This window comes from Thunnus maccoyii, chromosome 17 (genome assembly GCF_910596095.1).
Source record: "Thunnus maccoyii chromosome 17, fThuMac1.1, whole genome shotgun sequence".
Classification (NCBI taxonomy): domain Eukaryota; kingdom Metazoa; phylum Chordata; class Actinopteri; order Scombriformes; family Scombridae; genus Thunnus; species Thunnus maccoyii.
This window is the reverse complement of record NC_056549.1, coordinates 5,688,588-5,707,281: the sequence shown is the minus strand read 5'-3', so window position 1 is coordinate 5,707,281 and position 18,694 is coordinate 5,688,588. Positions and strand designations below refer to the sequence as shown.

Here is an 18,694-nt window from a genome sequence, read left to right as displayed (position 1 = left end):
CTTTGTGTAATCACTTATTAATTATTAGAGATCTTTTTTTGCAAGTTATCTGATCAAGAAAGACAAATTTAACATCAATCAAGCTGTACGTTGATGCAAAAAACAAAATCTGCAATTTTACTGTTTTCTTAAATAAATTTCAGGTTTCTGTCGTAATTTATTGTCCAGAGTTTTAAGAACTTGACACCTTTGAAAGTGGAATTACAGGTCGTTTCCTCTTTGGCAGATGTTTTACTATTTGAAAGAAGATAAAAAACATGTGTGTTTTATTATTATTCATATTTAAAGGGTCATGAAACTTACGAAACTCAAGCATGAAGCTTTCAGAAATAAAATGTAAACATGAACTCTTTCTAAGACTTTAACCAGCAGATGAAGTCGTCTGATTTAGTTCAGAAAGTGTGTGAAGTGTTTTCTTACAGCTTGGTCTCATAATCCTTCCAGGCCTTATCGAACGGCTTCTTCAGATCCTGACGAGACAAGAGACGTCACAAACCGTCATATAAGACTCTGACCAATCACATCAAAGCTCTGAATCACAACAACAAACAAAGACAGAGAGGACTTTGACCTGTGAGTAGCTCGGGAACTATTTCATGACGATAACACGGGGAGTGTGTGAGTTTCTATAAACTGATAAAAACACAGGTGGGAACTCAGATCTGAACTTTACTGCGCTGGACTTTGACAGCCGCAGAAAAAGAAAACAACGTGAAGACAAAAGCCAGCTTTCAACATTCATACGTTGTTTCCATCCACTCATGTTGTGTGACTATTAGGAGATAAACAGCTGGTAGCTCTGATTCTCCAGTCGGTGCCATTAAACCACTGAAGAAGAAGAGGACACAGCGAGATGATGTCATTAAAAGAGCTGCAGTCAAAGCTCAAACGATGGAAAACCGTGTGAATATATGACATTTCTGTCATGTATTCATTTGAGGAAGGTTAAAGTCTCCTCATCACTCTACACAGATCTGATGTTTTTGCCTCTTCAGTGACATTTAAGTCACATGATTCATGTACGTCATCATTTATTCAGTCTGTTTACGTTCGCTTTTTATCCACACAACTACTTTTACAGCTCAGACAACAGGAAACACTTTTTTGAGCTTTTTTTCCAATTTCCGTTGTTTCCACTCAGGTTGTTTTACGCGCAGACTTAACATGCAAATAAAAAACACACATATTCATACAAATCACTGACAAAAATCCAAAGATGCAGAGAAAAAAAATATTCACTTCATCATCATCGTCTATGACAGTAAACTGAACATCTTTGTGTTGTGGACGAAACAAGACATTTGATGATGTCATCATGGGCTTTGGGAATCAGTGATCGACATTTTTCACTATTTTTTGACATTCTACGGATCAAAAAACTGATCAATTAATTGAGAAAATAATCGACAGATTACCTGATAGTGAAAATAATCCTTAGTTGCAGCTCTACTGCAGATTCCCATAATTAATATTTCTCATCGGCATATTTGAAGCACGTTTTTATGATCATAAAGAAACAAACTAACTGGTAATTTTCTATTTTTTCAGTATCTTTGGGTTTTGGACTTTTGGTTAAACAAAACAAAACATTTGAAGTCGTCACCTTGGAGTCTGAGGAGGAGTAACGGCCATTTTTCTTTCTATTTTCTATATTCTGACACTCAACGACTCAGAACAGCAGATTAACCGATAATAAAATAAACCACATATCAGCACACTTTTATTTTAAACTGTCTGGTTGTGAGAAGCTTTCAGATTGACAAGAGGAAGTTGAACACAAACCCCTTTCACTCCTTTCAGGTCTCCCTTCAGCAGGCTGTCCAGAGGGAAAGTGATGATGTTGTTCATGTTCTGCAACTGTAAACAGGAAGTCAGGTTAAAATAGAAGCGAAGAGTCAAGAGCTGGAGTGTTATATAAGCTTCCTCTAATGTTCAAACAGGGAAACTCCGACTGTACTGAGTCCAGTAACGCTGCGTCATCGGCTCATAACAGTCAGATTCATGTGCGCAGGGTGTTCCGTCTCTCACCAGGTTTTTGAAGAGCGCCGCCAGCTCTTTGGTGAAAATGGCGAACTTGAGGAAGGCGGAGCCGACGTCGGCGTCCTCTCTGCTCACGCAGTTGTCCCCGAACTTCTCCATCGACTGGATGAACTGCTCCTCGTGTTCCACATGAGCTGCAACACACACACAGAAAGGCCGACGTGTCTTCAAGCTGTTATACTTTCAAATAAAAGCTTCATATTTAAAGTGCAGACGTGACATTTCACCCTCAGCTAGGAAGTAAATATGTGTGTTTCCTCCAAAATATTAAACAATCTGTCAGTAAGATGGATTTCCGAAAAAAATAAAAACAGTTTTAGTTTTGTTTTTTTGGCAACTAAGCGACACAAAACTTCAGAAGATGTGAAACCACGAGCTGCATTCACTCATCAAACAGCTGCTTCATGTTATGTTTTGCGGTGTGGATTAAGGGGTCAAAGGTCAGCGCGTTTAGACAGACAGTGAACTGTCAGTGAACTTTCACATGTTACTTTAACGACAGGATGATTTCTTTCATTTCTTCTTCTCTCTACTCCCAGACTGATTTTATTCCAAAAACCGCAGCACATGAAAGCTCGTCCGCATACTTTTGGCCACACACTGATTTTAAAGTATTGTTTCTGGTTCTCTCGCCAAGAACAAGTTCATGTTTATTATCAGATTTGAAGCAGAACTTTTTTTTCTTTTTATTGTTTTAATGTCGTGACACCGGTCTGAAGAACAGATCCTTGTGCCAAAAGTTATTTTAAATATCAATCAAACACAAGAAGTTTGGTTTGGTCTCTTGTTCCTCTCGGTGTCAGCAGACGGTTCAGCTGTGGAGGTCGGGCGTCTCTCCCTCGGCATGCTGGGACAGGAGAGCGGTATGACAGGAATGTTTGGGAGGTGAGACTCCACCTGCCTGAACACTAAACGCACCACCAGCTGGGTTCACGACTCCACCACGTTTTAAGTGACCTGACGTTTGTAACTGACACAAAGTTTCAGGGACTTAAATTCCAGTTTTCACTTGAGATGTGTTGATCCAGTTTTAACGCTATCTGCTAAATCTGATCAGTACTTATATTGATCTAAAAGACACAGCTGATCAGGGCGTTCTCAAGTTACAACCTGTAAATGAGACGATACAGAACTAAATTCATCCAAAATTATTATTATTGTGCAACAAATGCTCAATATACAGTAAAAAATAATCATATAAACAGCAGCAGGAGATACGGACGTTATTTACTTTATTTTAATCACTTATTTTATTGTATTTGTGTTGTAAAATATATATTACTCCTATCAATTTGTTCTTGTTTTTATCTACTTCATATGTTTTTTATTTCACTCTATTTTATGACTATTATTTAATATATTTTATCACATTTTCATATTTTTTATTTCTCATGTGCATTAGTCTCAAATTGTTTTACACTCTTTTTATCGTTTTGTCATCTGTGAAGCACTTTGAATCCCATTAACCTGTATAAAAAGGTGGTATACTAATAAAGTTTGATTGATTGATTGATTGATTGATAGATACACAGTGTTGATATGAACTCTTGAAGGTCCTGGTTGCAAACTGTTGACGTGAAGCGATCCTCTAGAGAGAAGATGTCTCACTCTGTTGGAGTTGTTGGAACTACAGAAACACTGATTGTACAGTGATGTGATGGAGTGGAGCTTCTTTCCTCACAGATGATCTTTAAGACGACTAATCGATTAATCTGATCGGCCCTGATATGGATCATTAGGATCAGCTCTAGTTGCATGTATGAGAACCATGTTGATGAGACATTCTGAGCCTTCATAAATATACTGACAGTGCAACAGGGCTGCAACTAATGCATATTTTCTTGATTAATCGATTAGTTGTTTGGTCTATAAAGTGTCAGAAACTAGTGAAAAATGTCGATCAGCTGTTTCCCAAAGCCTGAGACGACGCCCTCCAATGTCTTGTTTCATCCACAACACAAAGACATTCAGTTTACTGTCATAGAGGACCAAAGAAACCAGAAAATATTCACATTAAGAAGCTGGAATCAGAGAATCTGGACATTTTTTTTCCTTAAAAAATGACTCCAAACGATTAATTTAACAGTTGGAAGCTAATCAATTAATCAACTAATCGTTGCAGCTCTACAGTGCAACATGAAAAAGCTGATATTGATGATTCTTTGTCTCTCCTATTGTGAGTTTGAAGGACTACAGTTCCCATCATTCTTTGGGTGATGCAAACAGTGTTGCCACTGAGTCAGCAGTTATGTGGGCTTCATCTTTAGTCCTATTGTTGTATTGTTGTATTGTTGTTGTATTGTATTGTTGTTGTTGTTGTTTTTCAGCCTATATTTTTTGACATTTTGGAAAGTCAGACAACCATCACTGAATTTCTTTGATACTGAAAGAAACTTTTAAACATTAAGAACAACCGAAGAACACAAACTAAATGTTATGCAACACTTTCGTGTGTGACCAGAGTGAGTTAAAGGCAGACAGGAAGTGAGAGACAGTTTGTGGTGAGACATGTTAAATATTTTTGGACAGATTGAGGTGAAGCTGCTTCACTCACCAAGACCAGACGTGTTGATGGACTTCACCGACTTCTTGATCTTATACAGAACCGATCGGTCCACATCCAGAGCCTGAGGACGACAAACACACAGACTCTGTTTGATTCTTCATGTTTTATGATCACATTTAAATGACACCACCAGTGTTTTTGCACGTTGTAGCTGGAAACATACATTCACACATACTTTATCAGTTTTTTTTACTGATTATCTTCCTTCCTTTAATTTTAATTCGATGAAAATCAACCCACAGAGAAGTGAAACCTGCTGGTGATAGATAAGCTGTTTTTGTAAATGATGCCATGAAGCAGAAACTGGTTTGAAAACCATTGATATTTAGCCTACGAAAGGATAAAAGTGACAGTATTCTCTATTGTTTTTCTTCATTTAATTGTCTGATCAACATGCAGTGCTTTCCTGTCAATTCTCTGATGTCAGAGTGTCTTTGAACGCACCGATATTTTCTGAAAAAGGTCAAACTTTCTGCATTCATGCCGTCATCAAAGAATTTTAGAAAATATTTTTTTCTATAAACTGTAGTTTAAGTGGTGATAATCTAATTCTGAAAAGTAAAGTCGACTTAACTCTATGTAAGTTGATTTTCATAGAAATTATGGTGAATATTATATGTAAAATGATCAGAAGGGAAGTAAAAATAATTTTTATGGTATTTTTGACTTTATTTGATAGCAGAAAGAGATGAAACAGAAAGACAGAGGTGGTGATGAACACTGAGGTTACACGGTAACAGAAGTGAAATAGATACAACAGGACAGCTACAAAAAAATCAGGTGAATAAAATTAGACCTGCCAACTTAAGAATATGTCTGTAATGTTTATTTTAATATCACAAACCACAGCATTTAGAGCTCGAGCTAGTGTGCACCGCCTGTCAAACCTGACCAATGACCTTTATACAAAAATACACATGAAATGAAACAACATGCAAAAAATGATGTGAACCTGACACTGAGACCAGCCGGTTACCAGCCGGGATCCTCAGCAAACCCAAGACATGTTTTAATCAATATAAACTAATGTGAATAAATGGTTACTCGTATATATTTGACTCGTAGCCTTTTTTACACAACAACACAAGACTAAAACTGAATAAAAAGTCACCGTTCAAAACAACAACTATGAAGAAATGAACAAATAAAAATAGTAAATAAAAATGTGAAAGACAAATGAACTAATGAGTGTTTAAAGGAGCTGCAGCATCTGTGGCGTCACACACTGCAGCTCCTGATTGGTCAAACAGTCTCCTCCCGCAGCCAATCATATCTCTTGTTCAGAAGTTGATTTGTCGCTCTGCCGTTAATAAGAAGCGTCTTAAATCAGTAATTTAATCAATGCTATCTGATTAAATTCATCTACAATCTACTGAGAATGAGACGAGAAGCAGCAACAAATTGCACACGTTTATGAAAAAGCTAAGCTAACGTAGCATCTTTCCTGTTCCTATCAGTCAGTTCAGGATTAATGTCGGCAGTCAAACATCTAAATCTTCCTCTAGCTGTTGACTAAATAAATATCACCATGATATCTCATGTTTGAGCTTCTCCTCTCAACATAAACCCACACAGTGAACAGCTAGCTGTGCTAATGCTAATGCTAATGCTAATGCTAATGCTAATGCTAATGCTAATGCTAGGTGAGCAGGCAGGAATCTTCTGTTCAAACAAGAGCCAGTCTGTTGTTTCACTGCAGAGGAACACTAACCTGTAACCATAGTAACTAGACTGCAAAGATTGACACAGCTGTAACCATGGTAACTGGACAACAACAAAGATGGACACAGCTGTGACCATGGTAACTGGACAACAACAAAGTAGGACACAGCTGTAACCATGGTGACTGGACAACAATAAAGATGGACACAGCTGGAGCCTCAAAAATGTTTAGAAGGTTAAAAATGCAAAAAAAATGTTTTTGTAACTAAAACTAATAAACATTTTCATCGAGAGACTAAAACTGAATCAAAACCAAATGCTTAAGTCTTCAACTTCACACAACAACACTAAAAGTTTCCTGTTTTATGTTGAACATTTTGACAGTAACATCATATTCCAGCTGTTAACTTCTGCTGCTGCCTTTCATAAATCATAATTTGGCAAAGTAGTTAAATCTGATAATGTGTCATTGTCCTGCAGGCCGAGCAGAGATACTGAACAGTAAACAGTTTGTCACAGACATACAAACAAATCTAAAAGCAACTTTATTGAAATGACAAGATCACACTGATAAAAGCCTTCTATGTACAGTCACTGTTTGTGTCCTTAATGTGCCCGCATGTAAAGTTTGTTGAGCCTCATCTGATTAAGTGAAATCATGCAAATCCGACTGTAGTTCAGCTGATACAAACAAAAAACAGAGACTGGAGGAGTCTGCTCCTGCTTGTCTTCCTGAGTTTATTCACTGGAGTTAAAACATCAGAGGAGCTCGACTTCCAACTAAACAGAAGTTATGAGGAATGAAGAACTTGTTAATTAGATACAGCGCCGTCTGCTCCGTCATCACTTCTCTAACTGAATTCTTTTCTATTCAAACTAATTTAACTCAATTATTTTTTCTCATAAAGGCCGCGCCCGACACTGCAACAAAACATACAGGAAAGACGGATGTGAACGGGCCTGAAACTAAAAACCCGAAATATTGAAAAACGGCTGTTATAATTTCCTAGAGCTACTGTACCTGAACGCCTCCTGTGGAGACACAAGATGCAGTCAGACCAGAATCTACTTGGTGAAACTTACTCGCATGTTGTGGCCCAAAGCGGACGGGACAGGAAGTAGCGTGTGTAGAGTTGTAAACATATACTGCAGAAGCTAATAACACCAGTCGAAAAGAATCTACAACGTTTTACTGTAAATCAGCATCTCTTCTTCTCTTTTATGTTTTGCATTATTTCACTCTGCAGTCATAAAACAAGAACATAAAAGATATTTTCTGAATACCTGGTCATCTTTCAAGCTAACATTTCCCGTTTACAACTTATTCAAAACGCTGCTGCCCGGTTATAAACAAGGTCCAAGAAACGAGACCACATCACCTCTATCCTCGCATCCTTCCAATGGCTCCCCGTTCATTTCAGGATCAACTTCAAAATCCTTCTAACGGTCTACAAATCTCTCCATGGTCTCTCCCCTACATACTGTATATCTAAGAACTTCTCAGCACCGCCAGACCCCTCAGATCCTCCCACCGTGGCGTGTTGGCTGCGGCCCGTCAGAAACAAAGGCTTTTTCTGTAGTCACCTCTCAGCTCTGGAATAACCTGCCAGAGGCCATTAGACAGACTGAATCTGTTGGTGTTTTTAATATGCACCTCAACCTCTTAACATCCACTGGGTTGCCGGCGACCTGCTTAAGCTTAGGACGTTTTGGAGAGGTTCGGAGACACCAGTGACATCACAAACTAAAAACTCACTCCCCTTAGGTTTGGCCTTGAGGTCTGGAATTTTATACAGGTGCGGCTGACAAGATGTAGAAGGTATGTGGTGATTTGCATAGTTCTGGCATAAAGCGTGTCCTAGTTATTGTTATTCAAATATGACTCATTACAGACGAGGACCAAGAACACTTTTCTGAGCCAGATTTGAACTGATGTAGTTTTGATTTTGTTTTAGCCACATGCTAAACAAGCACATTTCCAGAAACTAGAGGATGTTACTTTTCAAATGAAGCCTAATACACAAACAGTTCTCTGTTATAAGCTTTTCCATTTGGGTATGCCAAATAATTCCAAAAAAACGGTGGATGTTCAGAGGCTACGACCCACTTAAGACCAACAACATCTGTTATGCACATACAGCATATGTCTTTATGCTTGTATGTGTAAACATATGTCTTTCTTTGTGAAGCATGTTGGTGCAAAACCTGTTTCCTTTTTTAAAGAGCTGTAGAAATTAAATAAATTTGAAACTTGAAACTCCAACTTCTCTCAAACCAGCTGGACATCAGAGAACCTCGTGATTTCAAGAGTCAAAGTTCATCCCGATTGAAGTGAAGGAGGTGCTCAATTCAGAAGTGTCTCGCCCTGTTCCAAACAGACATGAATGGGGAGCAAATTTCACTGTGACTGCATCAACAGAGCTGCTGCTAACATGCAGGCGTGTTATTTCATCTCTGCTCTGCACACTGTCAGAGCTGCTTTATCAGCTCCACCTCAGTGTTTCATGCAGCCGCTGTGAGTCACAGCTCATTGACTCAGTGCATGAAACATGCAGAAAGTCCGGATGCTCAGTTATTGTTTTACTGACTGAACAATTTTCACAAACCGAGGCTGGTTGACATCCGTCCTAGAAGCTACACGCTGAGCTGGTTTTCAGAATCTGGAATGAAATGAAAAGGAACAGTTTTCCTCTTCCTCTGATGGCAGAAAACCAGCCTGACACGAAGACAAGGCCGACTCTCTCAGTGAGGAGTCAATGTAGAAACCAAAATACAAATGCAAACCAGTCGCAGACTTTTTAGTCACTCCTGCATCCAGACCTATAGTCCAAAATCCACAAAGATATTCAGTTTACAATCATGTAAAACTGAGAAAAGCAGAAAATTCTCATGCAGCAGAAACTGACACAAGAGAATAATTATTAAAAAATTTCACCTTTAGTTCCTGGAAATCTTTCTAAGACCTCCATAAATCCTCAATCACCACCTGAAAATCCTTAAAGGAGGCCTGGAAACCCTGGAGCGACACTTAAAACCCCCTAAAGGTCCGCTGGAACACAACCCTACATACAGTAGAGAGAGAGAGATCTGAAAATGTTTTATCGGCTGATGATCAGTCTATCTAGATAGATGCATACAGACAAGATAGATACTTAAGATGTTTCGATTCTTATCCATAATTCAACACCATCAGATAGGTGTCTGATTGTCCCAAATTTATTCTGGAGCTTGACAATGACCCAAAACATCCAGCCAGAGTCATAAAGAACTATCTGCAGCAACAAGAAGAACAAGGAGTCATGCAACAGATAGTTTGGCCCCCACAGAGCCCTGATCTCAACACCATGGAGTCAGTCTGGGATTAACATGAAGAGACAGACGCAACTAAGACGCCGAAATCCACAGAAGAACTGTGGAAACTTCTCCAAGATGCAGGAACAGCCGACCTGCCAACCTGAAAAACTCTGTGCAGGTGTACCGAGGAGTCTGGTGTCTCCCCGTCCTCCAAAATCCTCCTCCCACAAATCACCTTTTTTTTGGGCCTCTTTTCAAGAACCAAACAGCCTCCTCGAGGACATTGGAAAAACCATTTGGAGGACTTTAAAACCTTGATACACCATTCTAGAAACCACTCAAGAAGACACAAGTTCCTCAAAGACACCTGAAACCCTCACCTGACTTTCAGATCGCTCCCAACAGCTCTGATCATTTTCAGGTCTGGTGTTGTGCAACAACAAAATTTTTGAAGAAAGCTGAACTTCCTCAGTGACTCATGAAAAATACAAGAACCTAAAAACTTAAAATTTTACAGATCACATGATTAATCTACAATGATAATGACTGTTGGCCGCAGCTCAAATTGCGCAAAACAATACTTCTCTCTAAGTATCACACTACAATTATTGCAATAATCATGAAAGTTTCCTAAAATCCTACTTTTAGCGCTAAAATATAGTTGAATGACGTCACACCATGATCACCTTGGAATTTATTCACTGTACAATGATCTGTATGTTGCAGCTTTGTTGGACTGCATAAGAAATAACAGTTTCAACACTGTGAACAAAAGCAGGTTGTTCAAAGTTCAAGACAGTGTCTCTTAGATCCTATATACACTTATTTATAAGCACACAGAGCATAATAACAGGTAGCTGATACTGTATACTTAAAGGCAGAGCTGAAGCTAACCAGAGAGGAAGAACACGAGCAATCTTGACACTTATAAGACTGAACACCAGTAAGTTAGCCACACTTCAGTGGCTTGATGACTAAGTGTTAATGTATTAAGTCATGTCTAGAGTAGCCAGAGCTGGACAGACAGGAGACTGGTTCTCTGGTTATTCTGCATCTGTGTGACCAGTACTGAACAAAATCAAACTGGGCAGAGAATAAGCAGGTTCTCTCAGGAAAGTAAAAACTTTTAAAAATGTAGCTGAAGAGAAAGGATTTCCTCTGTTTACTGTAATAACACTGATGTCTGACAATGAACAACGAGGTGATTTTACCCAACATGTGAAGCCAACATGATACACTGAGCCTAATTTTTACAAAGGGTTTTGATGTTGATGTTTTATGTGTTTTACAGGTTCCAGTTTCTGATCACACTTGTGTCTTTTTCAATGTTTCTCTCTGTACTCAAAGTGTTCAGATCCTTATCGCTGTATTGACACAACTGCTGGCTGTGTTTATCTTATATACTTGACTCATGTAGTACAAATTCTGATTCCCTTAATCATCTCAAAGACAATCTGAATAGTACCTTACTCATAATGCTCGACTACTCTTACAACCAGAAAACACACTTGGATGAAATCAGTGCCATAGTTTTCAGATGACACTTAAACAGATTTGTAGAAAGCTTGAGCACAGGTGGCGCATGACAAAACAAGGGATTTTTCGCCTTGCCTGAGTTAAGAGTTTTAAGAGGTATAAACGTGCACTTTCAGCTGCTAGGACAGCATATTTCTTTCACTTTATTAACATTAATAAAAATAATCCACGGTTCCTGCTTGATACTGTTGCTAAACTCACACAGAACATCCCTGCCAATAGCTCTTCACTCAGTGCTGATGCTTTTCTGAAATTCTTCACAAATAAGACTCAATTAGAGATAACGTCACTGGTCCAAACTCCTCTCAGAATGACAGCTATGAACTCTCCAACGCTTTGATGGCTGCAGGCACTGTGACTCGGCACTCTTTCACAGTTTGAAATAATTTCCCCTGAGGCCTTTACCAGCCTGGTAGCTGCTTCCAAACCTACAACCTGCATATTAGACCCAATACTGTCTAATCTTTTTAAGGAACTGTCTCCTGTTTTAAACAGTCCTATTCTTGATCTTATTAATAAGTTGATTTCCATGGGCTCTGTGCCCTCAGCTTTTAAAACTGCCGTTATTAAACTGCTGCTTAAAAAACCTAATATTGATCCACTGATTCTGAACCATTATAGACCAATTTCCAATCTTCCTTTTGTGTCGAAATTACTTAAGAAGGCTGTCGCTGATCATCAACAATCTTTTTGATATATTTCAATCTGGCTTTCGGTCTCATCATTCTACTGAAACTGCCTTGACCAGAATAATCAATGATCTACTAATTATTGTTGATTCTGACTTAACATTGTTGTTGCTGCTTGTTGACTTGAGTGCAGCTTTCTACAACGTGGACCACTACATACATCTAGGCCACTCGTAGAAGCATATTGGTATCCAGGAGACGCTGCTCTCATGTATTCATTCATATTCATCAAACAGAACTCAACATGTAAATTACAACAATACAATCTCTGAATATTCTGAAGTTTAGTTTGGTGTACCCCAGGGATCAGTCCTTGGCCCTATGCTCTTTTCTATCTATATGCTTCCCCTTGGTGACATCATTTGCAAATATGGTATTAATTTTCATTTATACGCTGACGATACACAACTATATGTACCTGTAAAACCAAATGACCCTTCCCAGCTCCTTAATTTAGAGGCTTGTTTATCAGAAATAAAAAAATGGATGGGTATGAACTATTTGTGGTTAAATGCTGATAAAATAGAGTTATTAATTGTTGGACATACAACTACAACATATGGGCATTTATATGAGAACTTGAGTGTTAACATTGATGGCTGTATTACTTCTGAAAGTTCGACTCATCAAAAATCTCGGAGTGATTTTTGTTTCTCATCTGACCTTCCAGTTTCATATCAAAGCTATAACCAAGACAGCATTTTTTCATCTTAGTAATATGGCCAAAATCCAACCTATTCTATCAATGTGTGATGCTGAAACCTAAATCTATGCATTTGTATCTTCCAGACTTGATTATTGTAACGTCCTTTTCACTGGTCTTCCTAGTTGTGCTGCTAGAAGCTTGTTCAGATTGCTGCCGCCAGAATCTGGACAAAAACTAGAAATTTGACCATATACAGTAACATCCATTCTGGCCTCTCTTCACTGGTTACCAGTGGAAGCTAGAGCTGATTTTAAGGTTCCCATTTTAGCTTTTATGACATTGCGTGGACGTGCATCACCTTACCTATCTAAACTAATTACACTATATACACCGACACGCCCTGTTTGCCCTATCGATGCTGCTCTCCTGGTCCTTCCTTCAGTTAACAAAAAATCAGCTGGTTTCAGAGGATTTAACTCTTATCTCTGGAATGACTTTCCTTTACGTGTTAAAGAAGCACGTTCAGCTGAAATCTTTAAATCAAGACTGGAAACATACCTTCATTACAGCCTCCCCATAAACTCAGTCGGGTCCATCACCTTTTAACATCCCTTAAGCAACCATATTAAAAAATATAGCTGTTTTAACTCAATTTTCATTATTTTATTTGCTTGCTGTATGTTGATTCCTGTGTATTCTCTTTAATTCTAACGTGTTTTTGGATCATGCTGCATGGTGATTCTGCACTTTAAATAAAACTGATTGATTAATTGATAGATGTCGTAAAGATTCACAGAGCAGCTTCAACTCCTCTCACATGGTGGCTCACTGCAGACAGACATGTTGGAACAAGACTGAAGCACAGACGAGTGTTAAAACTGAACATGACTGAGAAGAAGAAGAAGAAGAAGAAGAAGAAGAAGAAGAAGTGGAAGGAAGGAAGAAAGGAAGGAAGGAAGAAAATGACAAATGTGGAGATAAGAGGAAATTTTAAAATAAAGAAACTAAGAAAAAGAGGTGAAGCAGAGAGGATTTAGCAGAGATGAAAGGATAACTCTGAGACACTGTGAAGGAGATGGAGGGAGAAACCGAGTGAGACCAGTCGTGTTGGGACTCGAACAGACGGGTGAGGCTCCTTCATCGCCTCGGGTCTCCTCCCAGCATGCAACAGGAGGAGGAGGACACAATAAGCTGTCCGGGCCTGTGCTTTCTACCATCTATTCAAAACACTTTACCAGGCCTGTCATTAAAATATTCTATGCAAGTGTAGAAAAATGTATTTGATTGTTCTCAAAGGTGTAGTAATACTGAACATATACCTGACTACACTTAAGTGTACTTGACTGTGCTATTTTGAGACACTATTAAAGATCAGGTTCACATTTTTTATAGTGGGTCTTTAAATAACAGTCAGGTGTTCATATGAACACTAAAAAGGTTTTCCTCGCTGTAATCATTCCTCCTGTTCACACTAGCTATTAGAAGATCCCCTTCAAATGTGTATTATTATTATTTTTATAATTATTATTATTATTATTATTACTACAGATTCATGTTTGTCTGTTCAAAGCTTCACTCTGTATCTCATTTCTTCTCGTGCTGCTTTATCCTCTGACCAGTGGTGGAAAGTAACTAAGTACATCTATCAAACACTGTACTTAAGTACAATTTTGAGGTACTTGTACTATACTTGAGTATTTCCATGTGATGCTACTTTATACTTCCACTCCACTACATTTCAGAGGGAAATATTGTACTTTCTACTCCACCACATTTATTTGACAGCTTTAGTTACTTTTCAGATGAAGATTTGACACAATGGATAATATAACAAGCTTTTAAAATACAACACATTGTTAAAGATGAAACCAGTGGTTTCCAACCTTTTTGGCTTTTGACGTCTTACAAAAAGCAGTGTGTAGTCGGGGTCACATTTCACATGTCTATGAGTTGTTAACAGCTCCACCAAATAGTGATTTTTCCCTCTAAACTTCTCACATGCTTTCATTTCAATAAATGTTCAAATGATCCAATATTTCAGCAAAAATCAAAGATTAGAGAAAAAGTCCAAAAACTGAAAACAGATTTGTGTATCAGAACTTTGTTTTTTCTTCTTTCCTCTCCCATTAATCATCTCACGACCCCTCAGATTTATCTGCTGACCCTTTGGAGTAAAGTAGTTGAAACTAGCTCCACCTCCAGCAGCTACAACAGTAACATGCTGCTCTAACACTGATGCTTCTGTATTAATAATCTAATGATGTCATATATAATAATATATCAGTCAGAGGAACCAAACCACTACTTTTACTGCAATACTTTAACTACATCAAGCTCATAATACTTAAGTACTTTTACTGTAGTAGGATTTTTCATGCAGGACTTTTACTTGTAATGGAGTATTTCTACATTGTTGTATTGGTACTTTTACTTTAGTAAAAGATCTGAGTACTTCTTCCATCACTGCTTCTGAACTTTGACCTTTTAACTACTGGTTCCTCCTATCAGGACGTTAGAAAATATGCTTCATCATCATCGCTGTATTGCAAAACAAAGGAGCTCAAAACTCTTTCAAAATGTTCAAGAGCAGCTGTTACACCATGAGGAAGTATCTCTCTCTGTTCCTCTTTTTTCAGTGAAAAACGGACACATTTTTCTAGTTTGAAATGTGTTGAGATGGACATTATCTATATTTTTATGAACAGAAACTCATTGTACAGCTTGTTTTCTATCTACAGGAGCAAGATTTATGGTCTCAGCAGCCTGACAAACACTTGAATCCATAGTTTGCATAACAGGAAGTAGTCACAACCCAGCATAAGTTTAAGGAAAAGCAGAATTTAAAGCCAGCAGAGTAAAACAATGCCTTTGGTGTATACAATTTGTGTGACATTGCAGTTTTCAGGCCTCACTCTGGTCAGTGGAAGCCTGTTTAACACCTTTATTTATCACAGCACTACTGGTGACAGTCTGAATGCAGTTTATTTCCCTCTCTGTGTGCTTTCTTACCTCCTCCAGAGCTGCCACTGTGTTCCTACAGTGGGACATCCGAGTGGTGAAGCTGGAGGTGGTTGGAGCTTTGTAGTCCTCATTAGTCTCTGAAATAAACTCTGTGACACTGATCAGCTCCGGCATGATGAGCTCTAAACAAAACAAACTGTCCTAATGTAGAAAACCCCGTAAAAAAAAAAAAAAGTAAATACTATACTGTCTGATCCGCAACCTCAGGTACAAAAACACCTGTGAAGTAATCCAAAGTGTCAGAAACTACAGATCCGCTCCTGTGTGCAGAGATCAATTCTCCTCATCGCTCAAGTGTTAAATCAGATTTTAAATCCTCTCCGGGTGACATAGTAAAGTTGTATTTCCATGTTTTTGTTCCGCAGAGGTGAGGCCCGTCACATTCCTCCGTCCTGCTGCTGCTGCTGCTGCAACCACCTGAGGAAGCTGCTGAGAGAGGCGGGGCGAACAGAGCACTCACTCTGCTGCTGTTTCCAGGCACCAGAGTGAACTCACACACGTGTTTTTAGGCAACGCCCTTAATTCAATTAAACTTTATTGTGTTTGAAGTTGCTTACAACATTTTCAGGGGTGTTGTTAAAGGTGCACTATGTAGGATTTGGCCAGAATTTTAGTTTAAAACATTCAAAATTTAACTAAAATTAGTTTTGACAGTCAAGGGCAATAGTGAGTCACTGTAGCGTCCAGTTTGCCTTCAATCCGAGGATGAAGAAGCAGCACTGCCCCCCCAAGCTGGTAGTTCCAGGTCTGAAAAGTGAAGCCAATGTGGACGTGCATTAAACCTGCATTCTCTATAGTCGCTGGCAGGGGGCGACTTCACTGGCTCCAGGAAGAAGTCAATTATCTATGAGAAAGTGACCCTATTTCTCACTTGATTGTATTGTTACCTCAGTAAACAGTTTCCTAATGAGTTTATGGTCTCAATCGCTAGTTTAAAGTCTTCCTCAATACAGCATGATGTTCATTTTGTAAATTATGGTCCCATTTAGAGTGAAATGGACAATAAAGCAGTGTATGCTTTAGGGCGTGGCTACTTTGTGATTGACAAGTTGCTACCACGGCGTTGCGTGAGGTGCTGCAGTTGGACCCTCCTCAGCTCCACGCTCTCGTCCAAATATGGTTACCACTCATCACTTCCGGCTCCAAAAACCAAGATGGTGACGGTCAAAATGCCAAACTCAAGGCTTTAAAACGGGTGTTTTCTGGTGATATGCTGCCCTCTATTTGTTTGATGCAGGTGGCCAAATCTTTTAATTTAAAATATTATGCATGTTTGTAAAAAAACAATGGATTGTAATTCTTTATTTTACAGGTCCCTTAATTTTGTACAATTTTCCTATATAATTTGCAGGTATTTAATGGTTAATTTTTAGGACATTTTACAGACGGTGGTAGAATTTGGTACAATTTATTAAAAAAGTGTTAAGTTGGTTTATTTAGTGACTCACATTTGGTTTCATAGCTATATACACTGCAAAAACTTCCCACTTGAAACATTACAAAATGTTCTTTGAACTAGTGAAATTTGATCATTTCAAGCAAGAAAATCTGCCAATGGGGTAATAAGTTTTCTTGAAACTATCATAAAAATATAGCCGCTATCCAACATGATGTAACCTGAAAACTAGTTTTTGAAAAGACTGAGATTTGAACCTGTTTGGCTTCATATAAGAAATCATAAATTCAAGTTAAAGATCTTTGAATCTAGATTATTTATCTTCAAAGTCACCTCAGTTTATGAGTTTATGAGTTGTGACGTGTCTTAATCAGCAGGCTACCAGGGTCTTCCTTTTAAATGGGCTCACTTTAGGAAATAATATCTTTAAACACTTTAGCAGAGGTCTGATTTTTGAAATGAGGAAAGCTGTCTTGTTTTCTCATAATGGAGATGTAGGATATTGCGTGATAACGGTGCAATCCACTTGTCAGACTTGTTTCCTGTCAGTTTGAGTGGAAAAAATAGACTGAACACCTCACTAAGACACATTAAGACCAGCTTGATAAGGTTTGATCATCCTTAAAATAAGATATTATAACTTTCCTGAATTTCCTATATAATTTAAATAGTATTTATATAATATTAGTTTTTTTTCAATAAAAGTAGCTGTTGTGTACCTGTTAATTCTCAGCACATTTCTTTTAAAGGGTTATGTAATTTGGTAGTATACAGGAAATGTGCTCATTATAGTGTTTTCAAGAAACAACCTAATATACTGATATATTGTTATAAACACAAAACTACGCACTGAAAACTACATATTTTATGTCAGTTAAAGGATTATTAATAATCAGATTTATTAAGATTTTTTTGCAAATGAACAACTGTTTATTAACCCAAATACAATTAATAGGCACTTACTAACTAAACCAACTTAACACTTGTTCTGTTTTTTCTTAAAATTCGCACCAAACATTCTGTAAAAGGCCTAAAAATTAACCATTAAATACCAGCAAATAACTCCGAACTCCAAATTTCCAGGAAATTTGTATAAAATGAACAGACCTGTAAAATAAAGTGTTACCAAATGGACTTTTAGCATATTATCGATGCATAAGTAGTGCAACAAAAGATAACTTAAAGTATATATCTAGAAATTTTCAATATTTTTCTTAATGTCAAACAAATCTCATGTTTGGATCCAAACCAACAATGAACTGATCTACTAACAAGTATTGTGTGTGTATCCAAAGTCTGATATATCTTATTCCTCTGTGCCGTGGACCATTGTTGTCCAAAAACTATTAAAAACACAGCTGTACTGGGTGACATGTTCCTTCATTATGAAGAGTTTGGTCATGTTAGTTTGTTTAGAAACGGCTCCAAAGACTAATAACAGTGATCACGTTTTCAGTCTCTGGAGAGTAGTTCTGTGTAAGGCAGACGTCACTGAGCATGTGCAGGAATGCAGTTTAGTTTACAGCTTCACTAGCTTGTTGTGCTACATATCACAACCTCTTAACTTTGTATTAAACTTCTTTGAGAAATTAACAACATCGGGTTCACAGTCTGATCAATATCAGAAAAGCATGAAAAAATTGAATAGATTGTTCACTGTAAAGAGAACCAGTGAGACAGTGAAAACGTGATCGCTGTTATTAGTATTTGGAGCCGTTTCTAAACAAACTAACATGACCAAACTCTTCATAATGAAGGAACATGTCACCCAGTGCAGCGATGTGACTCACTGATGTGGTTTTAATAGTTTTTGGACAACAACGGAGGTCTACAGCACAGAGGAA

The 18,694-nt window shown here is 38.0% G+C and overlaps 1 protein-coding gene across 1 annotated transcript in view; it reads right to left on the bottom strand.

The window, feature by feature from the left end:
- The window catches only part of asap2b (ArfGAP with SH3 domain, ankyrin repeat and PH domain 2b), a 34,772-nt gene extending 18,405 nt beyond the window's left edge, over window positions 1–16,367 (bottom strand). The window contains exons 1-5 of the mRNA XM_042391163.1: window positions 15,443–16,367; window positions 4,595–4,667; window positions 2,029–2,174; window positions 1,783–1,857; window positions 421–470 (exon numbers count right to left, since the gene is read on the bottom strand). Coding sequence (XP_042247097.1) covers window positions 421–470; window positions 1,783–1,857; window positions 2,029–2,174; window positions 4,595–4,667; window positions 15,443–15,568 — 470 coding nt within the window. The 5' untranslated portion in view covers window positions 15,569–16,367. The remainder of the gene's footprint in view (window positions 1–420; window positions 471–1,782; window positions 1,858–2,028; window positions 2,175–4,594; window positions 4,668–15,442) is intronic.
- Between the last annotated feature and the right edge of the window lie 2,327 nt (window positions 16,368–18,694).